This window comes from Pseudophryne corroboree, chromosome 9 (genome assembly GCF_028390025.1).
Source record: "Pseudophryne corroboree isolate aPseCor3 chromosome 9, aPseCor3.hap2, whole genome shotgun sequence".
NCBI lineage: Eukaryota > Metazoa > Chordata > Amphibia > Anura > Myobatrachidae > Pseudophryne > Pseudophryne corroboree.
This window is the reverse complement of record NC_086452.1, coordinates 356516309-356531945: the sequence shown is the minus strand read 5'-3', so window position 1 is coordinate 356531945 and position 15637 is coordinate 356516309. Positions and strand designations below refer to the sequence as shown.

At 44.7% G+C, this 15637-nt stretch overlaps 2 protein-coding genes across 6 annotated transcripts in view; one reads left to right on the top strand and one right to left on the bottom strand.

Moving 5' to 3' along the window:
• The window catches only part of CENPP (centromere protein P), a 748246-nt gene that overhangs the window by 348078 nt on the left and 384531 nt on the right, over positions 1-15637 (top strand). The window lies entirely within an intron of this gene.
• Positions 1-15637, bottom strand: part of ASPN (asporin) — an 86033-nt gene that overhangs the window by 4106 nt on the left and 66290 nt on the right. For both annotated transcript variants that reach the window (XM_063940708.1, XM_063940709.1), the window contains exons 4-7: positions 14722-14935; positions 12676-12786; positions 9706-9799; positions 1989-2127 (exon numbers count right to left, since the gene is read on the bottom strand). In XM_063940708.1, coding sequence (XP_063796778.1) covers positions 1989-2127; positions 9706-9799; positions 12676-12786; positions 14722-14935 — 558 coding nt within the window. The remainder of the gene's footprint in view (positions 1-1988; positions 2128-9705; positions 9800-12675; positions 12787-14721; positions 14936-15637) is intronic.

Sequence of the window (15637 nt, the reverse complement as noted above, 5' to 3'; positions counted from 1 at the left end):
TGCATTTAAATTTGGCAATCTGGTCTCTGTAGTGAGTAGCCTCAGAGTAAACTCAGTATGTCCATGTGGGTGTATCTTCTCCAGTCAGAATACAGAATTCTGTTGCATACTAATCTATGTGTTGGACCTCCCCTCTTATGATGTCATTCCCATGGATGTGATGAAGAATCTTGGAGGGTGACTTTTTTTTTTAGAAGTCCAAGAGAATTCCCCAAAATGTATGTTACTCCTGGACATTCTGGCAGAGTAGGCAAGTATGAGCTGTTGAGTTGTCAGTCATGCAGAACTGTGCATAGGCAATCTGCCCATTCAAGTGCATTTCTTTAAACATGAATGAGCATAAGATATAGGGGTATATTCAATTGAAGTCGAAAGCTGCCGTCTGTCGAAAAGACGTCAGTTTTCGACTTTTTTAGGTCGGAAGGGGTTCCGACCTATTCAATATAACCCCAAATTATTCGACAAGTCGATTGAATCAGGATCGCAAGGTGACTTTCACCTTGCGATCTGCACTAACTTTTCTTGCGATTTTGACTATATAGTCAAAATCGAGAGAAAATATCTCACCGTGTAGTATTTATTATAAAAAGATCAGTTTAATGAAAACAGCACTTTTAGTCACTTAACTGGCTAACATTCTTTTACAAAAATACTCTAAAATTGTCAGGGGGGGTTTCAATGAGTGAATTAAGTCAAGAATGTCTACTTAAACCATATCCAACTTTTTTTTTTTTTTTAACGCATTATACCATAAAAATAGCAATTTATGGTAATACTATGCATGAACTTGTACTAATTGGTGTACTAAGTCGAGGAATTCAACTTGTCGAAAAAGCACTTGGATCGGCTGCCGATCTGCGTGCTTCTGTCGAAAACGGTTTTGGCCCCCTTTTCAACCATCTCAATTCGTCTGTTTTTAAAGTCAGATTGAGATGAGGGAGCTGAGAGGCGGAGAAGGGGGAGACGGGGGGAGAGACGCGGGCAGACGGGGGAGAGCAGCGCTACAGCAGCGGCTATAGCAGCTTAGCCGGAGGATGTGTCACAGCCGCCAGTCACAGCGGGTGGACGCTTCTGTGAGCGGCAGCTGTGACACATCCTCCGGCTACGCTGCTATAGCCACTGCTGTAGCGCTGCTCTCCCCCGACTCAGCTCCCGAATCTCAATTCGACTTTTTTTAAAGTCGAATTGAGATGGCATTGAATAGCCCTTGTCGGATCCATTCCGACAAATGAATGTCGGAATGGATCCAACTTCAATTGAATATACCCCATAGACTAGCAACTAGAACTAATACCATATAATACAGGTTGAGTATCCCTTATCCAAAATGCTTGGGACCAGAGGTATTTTGGATATCGGATTTTTCCGTATTTTGGAATAATTGCATACCATAATGAGACATCATGGCAATGGGACCTAAATCTAAGCACAGAATGCATTTATGTTTTATATGCACCTTATACACACACCCTGAAGGTAATTTTAGCCAATATTTTTTATAACTTTGTGCATTAAACAAAGTGTGTCTACATTCACACAATTCATTTATGTTTCATATACACCTTATATACACAGTCTGAAGGTCATTTAATACAATATTTTTAATAACTGTGTGTATTAAACAAAGTTTGTGTACATTGAGCCATCAGAAAACAAAAGTTTCACTATCTCACTCTCGCTCAAAAAAGTCCGTATTTCGGATATTTGGATATGGGATACTCAACCTGTACTAATTTACACTGCTCTGGAGTATAATTAGTATATGATGAATATTCATATACTAAAGGAATAATAGAGTGAATAGAAATAATATTGTTATTTCAAGCATTATTTAAGTTCTCATATGTTTGCTGAAGAGTTTTAAAATCTATAGTGTGTGTGTGTGTGTGTGTGTGTGTGTGTGTGTGTGTGTGTGTGTGTGTGTGTGTGTAATATGTCCAATGTTTATTTTCTAAGTGGGAAAAAACATTGATAACAGAAGTACCCACCTGAAGATATTTTAAGTCCGGTATTCCAAGAGGAACTCTCTTTAGCTTGTTGTTTTCTAAGTGAATTTCTCTTATTTTTGGTATATTAGCAAGACTTCCATTTTCAACCTCTTTAATTTTGTTGTGTCCTAAACCCAGTCTAAAGGGAAAAATCAAGGCATATTCATGTATTTTGATGTCTATTTAAACACACGGATAAATACAATTTTCTATATTTTACTATCATTTGGAAACACCATTCATAAGGTGAGCATACTGTAAATTCTATAACTCTATTCAGGCAGTAATGTAGTATTAATGCATGCAAGGGCACAATATACTATATCAGACTATAAAGACCAAAGTGGAAAGACAGTGTGGACATTTATTAGGTATTTGTGCTGTGAACAGTGTCCAGTTATATATAACAAATGGTGATATTGATCAGTAGTCATTTTAATGCTAGGTCACCATTTTCACTTACCACTTTAGACACTAATTATTAGCAATAAGCATAAGTCAGTAAAAGTGAAAGGATGTAGTACAGTATGTAATCCCACTTGACGTGGAAAACAAACTGGATCATATGAGTTAATTAAAATACTAATTTTGGGGGTCAATTCAGTTAGACTCACCCCACGAGTCTATGCGAGTAAGTGTGGCTGAATGACGCACTTACAATATCTCCAGACTCACTGATTTTTGCTTGCAGGCTGCATGCAAAATCTGTTATTTCTCTAACGTCCTAGTGGATGCTGGGAACTCCGAAAGGACTATGGGGAATAGCGGCTCCGCAGGAGACTGGGCACAACTAAAGAAAGCTTTAGGTCACCTGGTGTGCACTGGCTCCTCCCACTATGACCCTCCTCCAAGCCTCAGTTAGATCTTTGTGCCCGGCCGAGCTGGATGCACACTAGGGGCTCTCCTGAGCTTCTAGAAAGAAAGTATATGTTAGGTTTTTTATTTTACAGTGAGACCTGCTGGCAACAGGCTCACTGCACCGAGGGACTAAGGGGAGAAGAAGCGAACCTACCTGCTTGCAGCTAGCTTGGGCTTCTTAGGCTACTGGACACCATTAGCTCCAGAGGGATCGACCGCAGGCCCGTCCTTGGTGTTCGGTCCCGGAGCCGCGCCGCCGTCCCCCTTACAGAGCCAGAAGCAAGATGAGGTCCGGAAAATCGGCAGCAGAAGACATCAGTCTTCACCAAGGTAGCGCACAGCACTGCAGCTGTGCGCCATTGCTCCTCATACACACTTCACACTCCGGTCACTGAGGGTGCAGGGCGCTGGGGGGGGGCGCCCTGAGCTGCAATAATAAGACCTTGGCTGGCAAAATAATCACAATATATAGTCCCAGAGGCTATATATGTGATAAATACCCCTGCCAGAATCCATAAAAAAGCGGGAGAAAAGTCTGCGAAAAAGGGGCGGAGCTATCTCCCTCAGCACACTGGCGCCATTTTCTCTTCACAGTGCAGCTGAAAGACAGCTCCCTAGGCTCTCCCCTGTAGTTTTCAGGCTCAAAGGGTTAAAAAGAGAGGGGGGGCACTAAATTTAGGCGCAATATTGTATATACAAGCAGCTATTGGGGAAAATTCACTCAGTTATAGTGTTAATCCCCACATTATATAGCGCTCTGGTGTGTGCTGGCATACTCTCTCTCTGTCTCCCCAAAGGGCTTTGTGGGGTCCTGTCCTCAGTCAGAGCATTCCCTGTGTGTGTGCAGTGTGTCGGTACGGCTGTGTCGACATGTTTGATGAGGAGGCTTATGTGGTGACGGAGCAGATGCCGATAAATGTGATGTCGCCCCCTGTGGGGCCGACACCAGAGTGGATGGATAGGTGGAAGGTATTAACCGACAGTGTCAACTCCTTACATAAAAGGCTGGATGACGTAACAGCTGTGGGACAGACGGCTTCTCAGCCCGCGCCTGCCCAGGCGTCTCAAAGGCCATCAGGGGCTCAAAAACGCCCGCTCCCTCAGATGGCAGACACAGATGTCGACACGGAGTCTGACTCCAGTGTCGACAAGGTTGAGACATATACACAATCCACTAGGAACATCCGTGACTTGATCCCGGCAATAAAAAATGTGTTACACATTTCTGACATTAACCCAAGTACCTCTAAAAATGGGTTTATGTTTGGGGAGAAAAAGCAGGCAGTGTTTTGTTCCCCCATCAGATGAGTGAATAAAGTGTGTGAAAAAGCGTGGGTTCCCCCGATAAGAAACTGGTAATTTCTAAAAAGTTACTGATGGCGTACCCTTTCCCGCCAGAGGATAAGTTACGCTGTGAGATATCCCCTAGGGTGGATAAGGCGCTCACACGGTTGTCAAAAAAGGTGGCACTGCCGTCTTAGGATACGGCCATTTTGAAGGTACCTGTTGATAAAAAGCAGGAGGCTATCCTGAAGTCTGTATTTACACACTCAGGTACTAGACTGAGACCTGCAGATCGTGCTGCTGCAGCGTGGTCGGTGACCCTGTCAAACAGGGATACTACTAACATATGAACATATTAAAGACGTCGTCTTATATATGAGGGATGCACAGAGGGATATTTTGCCGGCTGGCATCCAAAATTAATGTAATGTCCATTCTGTCAGGAGGGTGTTAGAGACCTGTCACTGGACAGGTGATCCTGACTTTAAAAGGCGCATAGAGATTCTGCCTTATAAGGGTGAGGAATTATTTGGGGATGGTCTCTGGGACCTCGTATCCACAGCAACAGCTGGGAAGAAAATTTTTTACCTCAGGTTTCCTCACAGACTAAGAAAGCACTGTATTATCAGGTACAGTCCTTTCGGCTTCAGAAAAGCAAGCGGGTCAAAGGCGCTTCCTTTCTGCATAGAGACAAGGGAAGAGGGAAAAAGCTGCACCAGTCAGCCAGTTCCCAGAATCAAAATTCTTCTACCGCTTCCTCTGAGTCCACAGCATGACGCGGGGGCTCCACAGGCGTAGCCAGGTATGGTGGGGGGCCGCCTCAAAAATTTCAGCGATCAATGGGCTCGCTCACAGGTGGATCCCTGTTTCCTTCAAGTAGTATCTCAGGGGTGCAAGCTGGAATTCGAGATGTCTTCCCCCCGCCGTTTCCTCAAATCTGCCTTGCCGACAACTCCCTCAGGCAGGGAGGCTGTGCTAGAGGCAATTCACAAGCTGTATTCCCAGCAGGTGATAGTCAAGGTGCCCCTACTTCAACAAGGACGGGGTTACTATTCCACACTGTTTGGGGTACCGAAACCGCACGGTTCGGTGTGACCCATTTTATATTTAAAATCCTTGAACACATACATAAAAAAATTCAAGTTCAAGATGGAATCGCTCAGGGCGGTTATTGCAAGCCTTGGACGAGGGGGATTCCATGGTATCCCTGGACATCAAGGATGCTTACCTGAATGTCCCCATTTACCATCCTCACCTGGAGTACCTCAGATTTGTGGTACAGGATTGCCATTACCAAGTCCAGACACTGCCGTTTGGACTGTACACGGCACCGAGGGTGTTTACCAAGGTAATGGCCAAAATGATGATACTCCTTCGAAAAAAGGGAGTTTTAATTATCCCGTACTTGGACGATCTCCTTATAAAGGCGAGGTCCAAGGAGCAGTTGTTAGTCGGGGTAGCACTATCTCGGAAAGTGCTACAACAGCACGGTTGGATTCTAAACAATCCAAAGTCACAGCTGGTTCCTACGACACGTCTACTGTTCCTGGGGATGGTTCTGGACACAGACCAGAAAAAAGTGTTTCTCCCGGAGGAGAAAGCCAAGGAGCTGTCATCTCTAGTCAGAGACCTCCTGAAGCCGAAACAGGTATCGGTGCATCATTGCACGCGAGTCCTGGGAAAAATGGTAGCTTCCTATGAAGCAATCCCATTCGGCAGGTTCCATGCAAGAACTTTTCAGTGGGACCTGTTGGACAAGTGGTCCGGATCGCATCTTCAGATGCATCGGCTGATAACCCTGTCTCCAAGGACCAGGGTATCGCTACTGTGGTGGCTGCAGAGTGCCCATCTTCAAGAGGGCCGCAGGTTCGGCATACAGGACTGGGTCCTGGTGACCACGGATGCCAGCCTTTGAGGCTGGGGGGCAGTCACACAGGGAAGAAACTTCCAGGGACTTTGGTCAAGTCAGGAGACTTCCCTACACATAAATATTCTGGAACTGAGGGCCATTTACAATGCCCTGAGTCAGGCAAGGCCTCTGCTTCAAAACCAGCCGGTACTGATCCAATCAGACAACATCACGGCAGTCGCCCATGTAAACCGACAGGGCGGCACAAGAAGCAGGATGGCGATGGCAGAAGCCACAAGGATTCTCCGATGGGCGGAAAATCACGTGTTAGCACTGTCAGCAGTGTTCATTCCGGGAGTGGATAACTGGGAAGCAGACATCCTCAGCAGACACGATCTACACCCGGGAGAGTGGGGACTTCATCCAGAAGTCTTCCAACTGATGGTAAACCGTTGGGAAAGGCCTCAGGTGGACACGATGGCGTCCCGCTTAAACAAAAAACTAGATAAATATTGCGCCAGGTCAAGAGACCCTCAGGCAATAGCTGTGGACGCTCTAGTGACACCGTGGGTGTACCAGTCGGTTTATGTGTTCCCCCCTCTGCCTCTCATACCAAAGGTACTGAGAATAATAAGAAGGCGAGGAGTAAGAACGATACTCGTGGTTCCGGATTGGCCAAGAAGAGCTTGGTACCCAGAACTTCAAGAAATGATATCAGAGGACCCATGGCCTCTACCGCTCAGACAGGATCTGCTACAGCAGGGGCCCTGTCTGTTCCAAGACTTACCGCGACTGCGTTTGACGGCAGGGCGGTTGAACACCGGATCCTAAAGGAAAAGGGCATTCCGGAGGAAGTCATTCCTACGCTGATTAAAGCTAGGAAAGAAGTAACCGCAAACCATTATCACCGTATTTGGCGAAAATATGTTGTGTGGTGTGAGGCCAGGAAGGCCCCAACGGAGGAATTTCAGCTGGGTCGATTTCTGCACTTCCTACAGTCAGGAGTGACTATGGGCCTAAAATTGGGTTCCATTAAGGTCCAGATTTCGGCTCTGTCGATTTTCTTTCAGAAAGAACTGGCTTCACTGCCTGTAGTTCAGACTTTTGTAAAGGGAGTGCTGCATATTCAGCCCCCTTTTGTGCCTCCAGTGGCACCTTGGGATCTCAACGTGGTATTGAGTTTCTTAAAATCACATTGGTTTGAACCACTTAAAACCGTGGATCTAAAATATCTCACGTGGAAAGTGGTCTTGTTATTGGCCTTGGCTTCGGCCAGGGGTGTCAGAATTGGCGGCTTTGTCATGTAAAAGCCCTTATCTGATTTTCCATATGGATAGGGCGGAATTGAGGACTCGTCCCCAGTTTCTCCCTAAGGTGGTATCAGCTTTTCACTTGAACCAACCTATTGTGGTGCCTGCGGCTACTAGGGACTTGGAGGATTCCAAGTTACTGGACGTAGTCAGGGCCTTGAAAATTTATGTTTCCAGGACGGCTAGAGTCAGGAAAACTGACTCGCTATTTATCCTGTATGCACCCAACAAACTGGGTGTTCCTGCTTCTAAGCAGACTATTGATCGCTAGATTTGTAGCACAATTCAGCTGGCGCATTCTGCGGCTGGACTGCCGCATCCTAAATCTGTAAAAGCCCATTCCACAAGGAAGGTGGGCTCATCTTGGGCGGCTGCCCGAGGGGTCTCGGCTTTACAACTTTGCCGAGCTGCTACTTGGTCAGGGGCAAACACGTTTGCAAAATTCTACAAATTTGATACCCTGGCTGAGGAGGACCTTGAGTTCTCTCATTCGGTGCTGCAGAGTCATCCGCACTCTCCCGCCCGTTTGGGAGCTTTGGTATAATCCCCATGGTCCTTTCGGAGTTCCAGCATCCACTAGGACGTTAGAGAAAATAAGATTTTACTCACCGGTAAATCTATTTCTCGTAGTCCGTAGTGGATGCTGGGCGCCCATCCCAAGTGCGGATTGTCTGCAATACTTGTACATAGTTATTGTTAACAAAAGGGTTATTGTTGAGCCATCTGTTGAGAGGCTCAGTGTTTTCATGCTGTTAACTGGGTATAGTATCACGAGTTATACGGTGTGATTGGTGTGGCTGGTATGAGTCTTACCCGGGATTCAAAATCCTTCCTTATTGTGTCAGCTCTTCCGGGCACAGTATCCTTACTGAGGCTTGGAGGAGGGTCATAGTGGGAGGAGCCAGTGCACACCAGGTGACCTAAAGCTTTCTTTAGTTGTGCCCAGTCTTCTGCGGAGCCGCTATTCCCCATGGTCCTTTCGGAGTTCCCAGCATCCACTACGGACTACGAGTAATAGATTTACCGGTGAGTAAAATCTTATTTTCGGATTGCTAGGAGGGCGAGAAGAGGCGCCATTGCTGGCGTTTCCAAACTGTTGCTACAGCAACTCGCCTTACTCTCTGCTAATAGAATCGACCTCCAAGGTGTGTACACTGAAAATATGTCAACAGCGTAATGTCCATCAGTAAATGTTTGAAGGACATGTTTTAGGGTAGATGGTGCACATAACACACACAAGAACAAGAGTCAATGACCAAAAGATTGGTTAACTAACTGTCATCTATGTTTTAGATACTGATTAAGATTTCTCACGCAGGGATAAGGTAAAAATAAATAAATTAATGATGAACAGAATCCACAGCTTATGTAGCTATCTTTAAGCAAAGGTGTCCTGGACTAACAGTGAGTGTGCGATCTGCCCAACTCACAAAACAAAGAGCAAAGTGCCAAGAGCAAAGTGTATGCGAATAATCTTATATCAGGATCTGAGAGTTACGGGAAGCAACACTGCATAGGCAAACGCAGGGGGGGGGGGGGGGGGATCTGGTTGCCTGGAAACCCTCCTCCTCTTGGCAAGTGGCTCAAATTATAACAATAGCAATGGTATATAATATGAAGGTAGTTGCCAGGAAGAAGAGACAGGAGTCTTTCCATGAGGTGGGAGAATGTGTGCTTAGAAAGTGCACTTCTGTCTACTACTGGTTCTATTATGTTTGTTTGTTAGTTTATTTATTTAGTATGGCATGTTTAACCTTTTCCTGACCACTTATCTTATTTATATTGTTTAAATATGTTTGATACAGCCTATACTATAGACAATCTATAGCGTTAAATATTAATACTGTATTCCATACAGTATCAAATGTATGTATAAAAAGTACCAATGCTCAGGGTCATTACTAGGTTCTTCTACCGCTCCCCCAGACTCCTGCACTTGCTCCAAAGAGTGGGAGATTATGGATTGCATTTGGAAACCCCCCTCTAGAAATCCTGTGTTTGCCACTGCACTGGCAAACTAATAGAGCAAGACTACTGTGCTCTTTGGCTTCTTTTACTGACTTTTGTGACAACGACAACAACAGTCTGTAAGGGTTCTATTTAATTAGCCAATAGGTGGCTCATCCCCCAAGTAGGTGCGCTGTATGCCTGAACTTGCGTTCTCTGGTTCCAATCCCTTGGGGCTTTTTTTTATTTTTCAAATAAAGTTCAGTTGCTGTTGCTGACATATCTATTCCATTACAACGGCAACTAGACCCCTTCACGGGGGAACGTCAGGGAATATCTGTCGCAAACATTGCTGAGCAGCAGATTGAGGGATGGCACCCCCTGGTGTCTCAAGCATTATGAGCAGAATTGTCCTGGCTAAAAGCCTAGTGATGGACAAAGTAGAGCTCTCTATCAAAAATAATGTTACCTCTGAAGTTCTTTGTAACGGATAAAGTCTTCAAGTTCTACAGATGAAATTTTGTTGTGGTCGAGATGGAGCTCATAGATTGATGAAGGTAGCCCTATATTGAGATTGACAGCAATATAAGTATTAAAGGTTATTCTATACTTGATTGGTAAAACGAGAAATACTTTTCTAGAATATTGTTATGTCCTATGTATGTTTTTACAACATACTGTAGAAACTGATGTACTGTAATGGAAAGGCGTGTGGATTAGTGCAAAATGCTGATGATTTCTGAAGGAGCAAATCTTTGCTTCTTCTGATGGTCAGAGAATCCCTGACATAAGCAGGTAGTCCCATTTACAGTAATGCCTATAAGCCCATGAATAAAAAGAATTAGGTTTTGTTTTACCAGACAAGATTTGCAGAGCCACTTTTATGGCGCTGTATGGTCAGAACTGGTGGAGATCGGTCTTGTCCTGTCTACTTTTAAAACGTTTTGTGCTTTCTTCAGCAGCAAAGTTCACATCCATGCTTTTTCTTTTCCCAGCTTAAAAAGAAGCTTCAAAAGTGTTACATGTAATAATTATTCAAATGGCCCCTCATTATCATTGAAAAATGAGATTAAACCTCATATTGTAGTATTTATTATAAAAAGATCAGTTTAATGAAAACAGCACTTTTAGTAACTTAACTGGCTAATATTGTTTTACAAAAACACTCTAAAATTGTCAAGGGGGGGGGTTTCTATGAGTGAATTAAGTCAAGAATGTCTGCTTAAACCGTATCCAACTTGTTTTTGTTTTTTTAACGCATTATACCATAAAAATAGCAATTTATGGTAATACTATGCATGAACTTGTACTAATTGGTGGCTCCATAGAAATATTCTTGATTGATATGTGATCACCATAATCAAAAGGATTCACTAAATTAGTCACAATATTAATATCAATATTTATTTTAAAATAATAAATTAAAAACACCAAAACACCCCAAAACCGATATACGATATCCCGATGATCGATCTATATTCGGAAATGCTGTGTAAGGCAGAGGTGTTGCTAGGTTTCTATGTCCCAGCGTCTCTCCTCTCTGTAGCTGCCAGGTATACACTGGTGAACAGAGGTGCTTCTGTGTTTCTATGTCCCAGCGGCTGCTCCTCTCTGTAGCTGCCAGGTATACACTGGTGAACAGAGGTGCTTCTGTGTTTTTATGTCCCAGCGGCTGCTCCTCTCTGTAGCTGCCAGGTGTACACTGGTGAACAGAGGTGCTTCTGTGTTTCTATGTCCCAGCGGCTGCTCCTCTCTGTAGCTGCCAGGTATACACTGGTGTACAGAGGTGCTTCCTGTGTTTCTGTGTCCCAGTGTCTGCTCCTCTATACAACTGCTGGGTATATACTGGGGGGCAGAGGTGCTTCCTGTGTTCTATATCCCTGCGTCTGCTCCTCCCTACAGCTGCTGGAAGCACCTCTGTTCCCCAGTGTATACCCGGCAGCTACAGAGAAGAGAGACTGCTGGGTATATACTGGGGGGCAGAGGTTCTTCCTGTGTGTCTATGTCCCAGCGTTTCTCCTCTCTGTAGCTGCTGGGTATACACTGGTGAACAGAGGTGCTTCCTGTGTTTCTGTGTCCCAGTGTCTGCTCCTCTATACAACTGCTGGGTATATACTGGGGGGCAGAGGTGCTTCCTGTGTTCTATATCCCTGCGTCTGCTCCTCCCTACAGCTGCTGGAAGCACCTCTGTTCCCCAGTGTATACCCGGCAGCTACAGAGAAGAGAGACTGCTGGGTATATACTGGGGGGCAGAGGTTCTTCCTGTGTGTCTATGTCCCAGCGTTTCTCCTCTCTGTAAATGCTGGGTATACACTGGTGAACAGAGGTGCTTCCTGTGTTTCTGTGTCCCAGTGTCTGCTCCTCTATACAACTGCTGGGTATATACTGGGGGGCAGAGGTGCTTCCTGTGTTCTATATCCCTGCGTCTGCTCTTCCCTACAGCTGCTGGAAGCACCTCTGTTCCCCAGTGTATACCCGGCAGCTACAGAGAAGAGAGACTGCTGGGTATATACTGGGGGGCAGAGGTTCTTCCTGTGTGTCTATGTCCCAGTGGCTGCTTCTCTCTGTAGCTGCTAGGTATACACTTGGGCAGAGGCGGATTGGCCATAGGGTTTACAGGGAATATTCCCGGTGGGCCGACGCACCCTGTTTTGTTTGAGGACATGTGGTCCTTTTTATAGACATAATGAATAAGATGCAAAATAATTTGCATATATGAAAATTACTGCCACTTAGCCTGTGATTGCAGATGATCTAGTGTGTGCTCTGTCTGCCTGCTTGGCTGACATATAAGATTGAGTGAATAATGATTGGAATATGGTTGGTGTAATAAGCAAGAAAATATATCTTTCTAAAGAATGATATAGTTTCCTAAATTCTGAAGGTGTATCATATAATGTGCTCATAATATGTAATTTTATTTCTTTTTAACTTCCTCCTTGACGCTGGACATGACCACTATCTGGAAAGTCTTGGGGGGAGGGTGCTGCTGCCATGGCCCATGGCTAGACCTTACACCTCTGGTGCTGCCCATGTGGGGCCACTAGTACAAATTTTTCCAGGGTCGCTTTTTGTTCCCAATCCGCCCCTGCACTGGGGGACAGAGGTGCTTCCTGGGTTTCTATGTCACGGCATCTGCTCATCTCTATAGCTGTCTGGTATACACTGGGGAATAGAGGTGTCTCCTGTGTGTCTATGTCCCAGCACTTACTGATCGTAGCTGAGTCTGCCCCTCAGTTTCCTCTTCTACAGTAGGTCCCACTCACAGCAATATCAGTGGTGAGATTGCAGTTTCTTGTCCTGTACTGAACCTCAGCAGCCAATTGAAGTTCATTGTAGAACAGGGACCTGAGCAGCTAGCTATGGCGAATTGAATATCCCCCTATGTATTTCACAGATTGTTACTTATACATTCAGGATAAGGAGAACTTTTACCAACCTTTAGGGATGGATGTCAGTTTGGCTTCCGCAATCCTAACATGGAAGACTGTCAGTCCTTCAAACGCTCCGGGTTCTATTCCTTCATTTTCAAGAGGATTTGCACTCATTTCTGACAAATAGAGTTTATTATTACGAATATAGTCAAGAGGATTGTTGTAAGAAACATCCTAAAATTGGTAGTTGCAAATAGGATTTAATCCTTGCATATTACTGATTGGTGGCTTTTTAAAGAACATTACCAATCATTACAGCAAACATATTTGCATTACTTGCCAGTTTCACTAACCTTCCAGTTACAGTTACTGTCTTAATGTTAAAAAATGTTCTGCTTAGGTGATTACAGTAGAAAAACTAGTCAGAAAAATAGAAGTATTACCTCACTGTGAAAGGACTGTTATAGTCATCCAAGGCAAGATATACACATAATTTGTATAGGGGAGGTCTAGATCATCAGAAGTGATTTTAGGGCTCTGTCCAGTCATCATTCCTGCTGACATGTCTGACCTGCAGTGGGAAAAGTTGGGCTGTATCCTGCAATAATTGCTGCTTTCCGCAACAGAGCAGTAGTGAACAGATGCACCTGACCTGCCACAATGGGGTATATTCAATAAGAGTCGGGTCCATTCCGACATGCAGTTGTCAGAATGGACCCAACAACCCCTATTCAAAGAGAGGCCAAATCCGACTGTCGGATTTGTCCATTCCCTGTGTCTCGTCCTGCCGGGTGCGCTGACAGCAGTGGCGGGGGGAACAGTGAGCGGCGGCTGGCGGGGGGAACAGAGTGGCGGCCGGCGGGGGAGCTGAGATCGGCGGCCGGAGCTGGCAGCGCGGGGGTTATGTCTGCGGCGGCGGGGGAGGCACTGCAGAGAGAGAGAGGTGCCTGGCCCGGGGACGGCCGTCTAGGTACCTCTCATCCCCGATTCCCGTAGCCCGCCGCACCGCTCCCCGTCTCCTCAGCTCAATCCGACTTGTTTTCAAGTCGGATTGAGTTTGTCGGAAAGGGGGCCAAAACCTGACGGATTTGGCCCCATTTCCGACATCAGCAGGCGGATCGGCTGGTACTCTGCCGATCCACCTGCTTACCGACAGCATTCCGGCAAGTCAGGTTTTCCGACTTGTCGGAAAAAATTTGCCCGTATTGAATAGGTCGGAACCCCTTCCGACCTATTCCAGTTGGATACTGCCGTCTTTCCGACAAGACGGCAGTTTCCGACTCTTATTGAATATACCCCTATAGGTGTAACTACACCCATGGTTGGATTGGTCCGCAGGGGTACAGGGAAAATCCCTCGGTGGGCATTATACATAGTACACATTATACATATGTTACCTTATACTGTACAGCACTATGGTGTATTCTCTACAGGGTGTTGCTGATATTAATCTGGTACATTATCATGCATGGACTAGCGGTATTTGCTATATATATTTATCAAGGGGCTCAGACCATGCACTCTAATGGTTAGTCAAACCTCTTTGTTGGCTGGCCACACCCCTTCTGGAGACTGGCCACAACCTAAACATGAGCCTCTACCACTGCATTCCCCTGATTGGCCCATTATGCCCCAGTCCGACACTGACTACACCACATCATGTAACATAAATGTTCCAATTCTCAGATCAAGAATGTTGGGTGGTTAGAAGTAAATATGGTTATTTTGTTTTTAAGGTTACTATTGAAAGATATGCATATAAATGCAGTCATTTCCTATTTTTGAATTTATATACATTCCTATCAGATCTACTTGAGATATAAGTATTGTTTGACACGCAAAAAACTCCCCATGATGGAAATCTTTCAAAAGTTAGAGCAGTTTAACTTAAAATTCTTTGTCCTCTGTTGAACATGTCTGTAACTGTTCTGAGAAACGGTAGAACATTTTGCATTGTGTTTTTGTAAATTAAGCAAGGCTGATGCATCTGTAAAATACCTTCAGGAACAATCACTGTTACAAGCTTGCCATAACATTTTAGATATTCCTGCAAAGTCTTGTCATTCCGTGACCTGCTTCCAATTTAATCCATCCCCGGGAGACACACCTACCTAAAACGTGTAAGGACGCCATGCCTTTGAAAGAATCCTTTTGTACTTTCTTAACTTTGTTGTCATGAATTCTTAGCTCTGCCAGGGATTTGGGAAGGTTGGATGGTATTTCTGTGAGCTGGTTGTGTGAAAAGTACAGTCTTCGTAACTTGTTTGTTGATTGGAAAGCTTTCGGGTGGACCTTGTACAACTTATTGTTGTTCAGAAACAAAGCCTCGAAACAAAAAGTTAACATTATAAAAACATTTGTCCCGTAACAAAGTACCACAGTTTCAGTACATAATCACTGTGCTGCTTATTTAGTAATATAGTACAAATTAGACTAAGGGGGTGGGGGTGGGGGTATCCAACTAGCCCTTTTTTTTTGTACTCAAAACAAAAACAGGTTATGTGCAATTTTTTTCTGGGCTACTCAATTAGCCCCATTTTTCTGTCTTAAAAATACTTGTTGTTTTTTTTGTGCGAAGAGTCACGATCCTGTGCGTTTTCGTGACCATGTTCATGGGAAAAAAGGCTCATTATTGCGGATATGGTTTCCACAGGATCACTGATAAGTGCCAGCATAGAGACTAATTGAATATCCCCGGGGGAGGTAAATTACTGCGGCCAATAGGATACTTACCCTAAAGATGAGAAAAGTTGTCAAATTTACTTGATTATGCTGAATTTGAATTCTCTGTTAGGTAAATCCTATCAGTCAGCTGATTGCAGTCCAGTCACAGTAATTGTCATCTGTGACAATTTGACTTTTTAGCCCATGGCCAAACATTGTCAAACTGCTCATTAAGTGGCTATGCCAAACTAATCATAAACTGTGTGAACAGCTTAATTAAATCTAAAGGAGGAAACTCACCATCAGAAATGCAGAACAATTTTCTTAGATACTGCAGAGGGATGTAGTCAGGATCCTGACGAT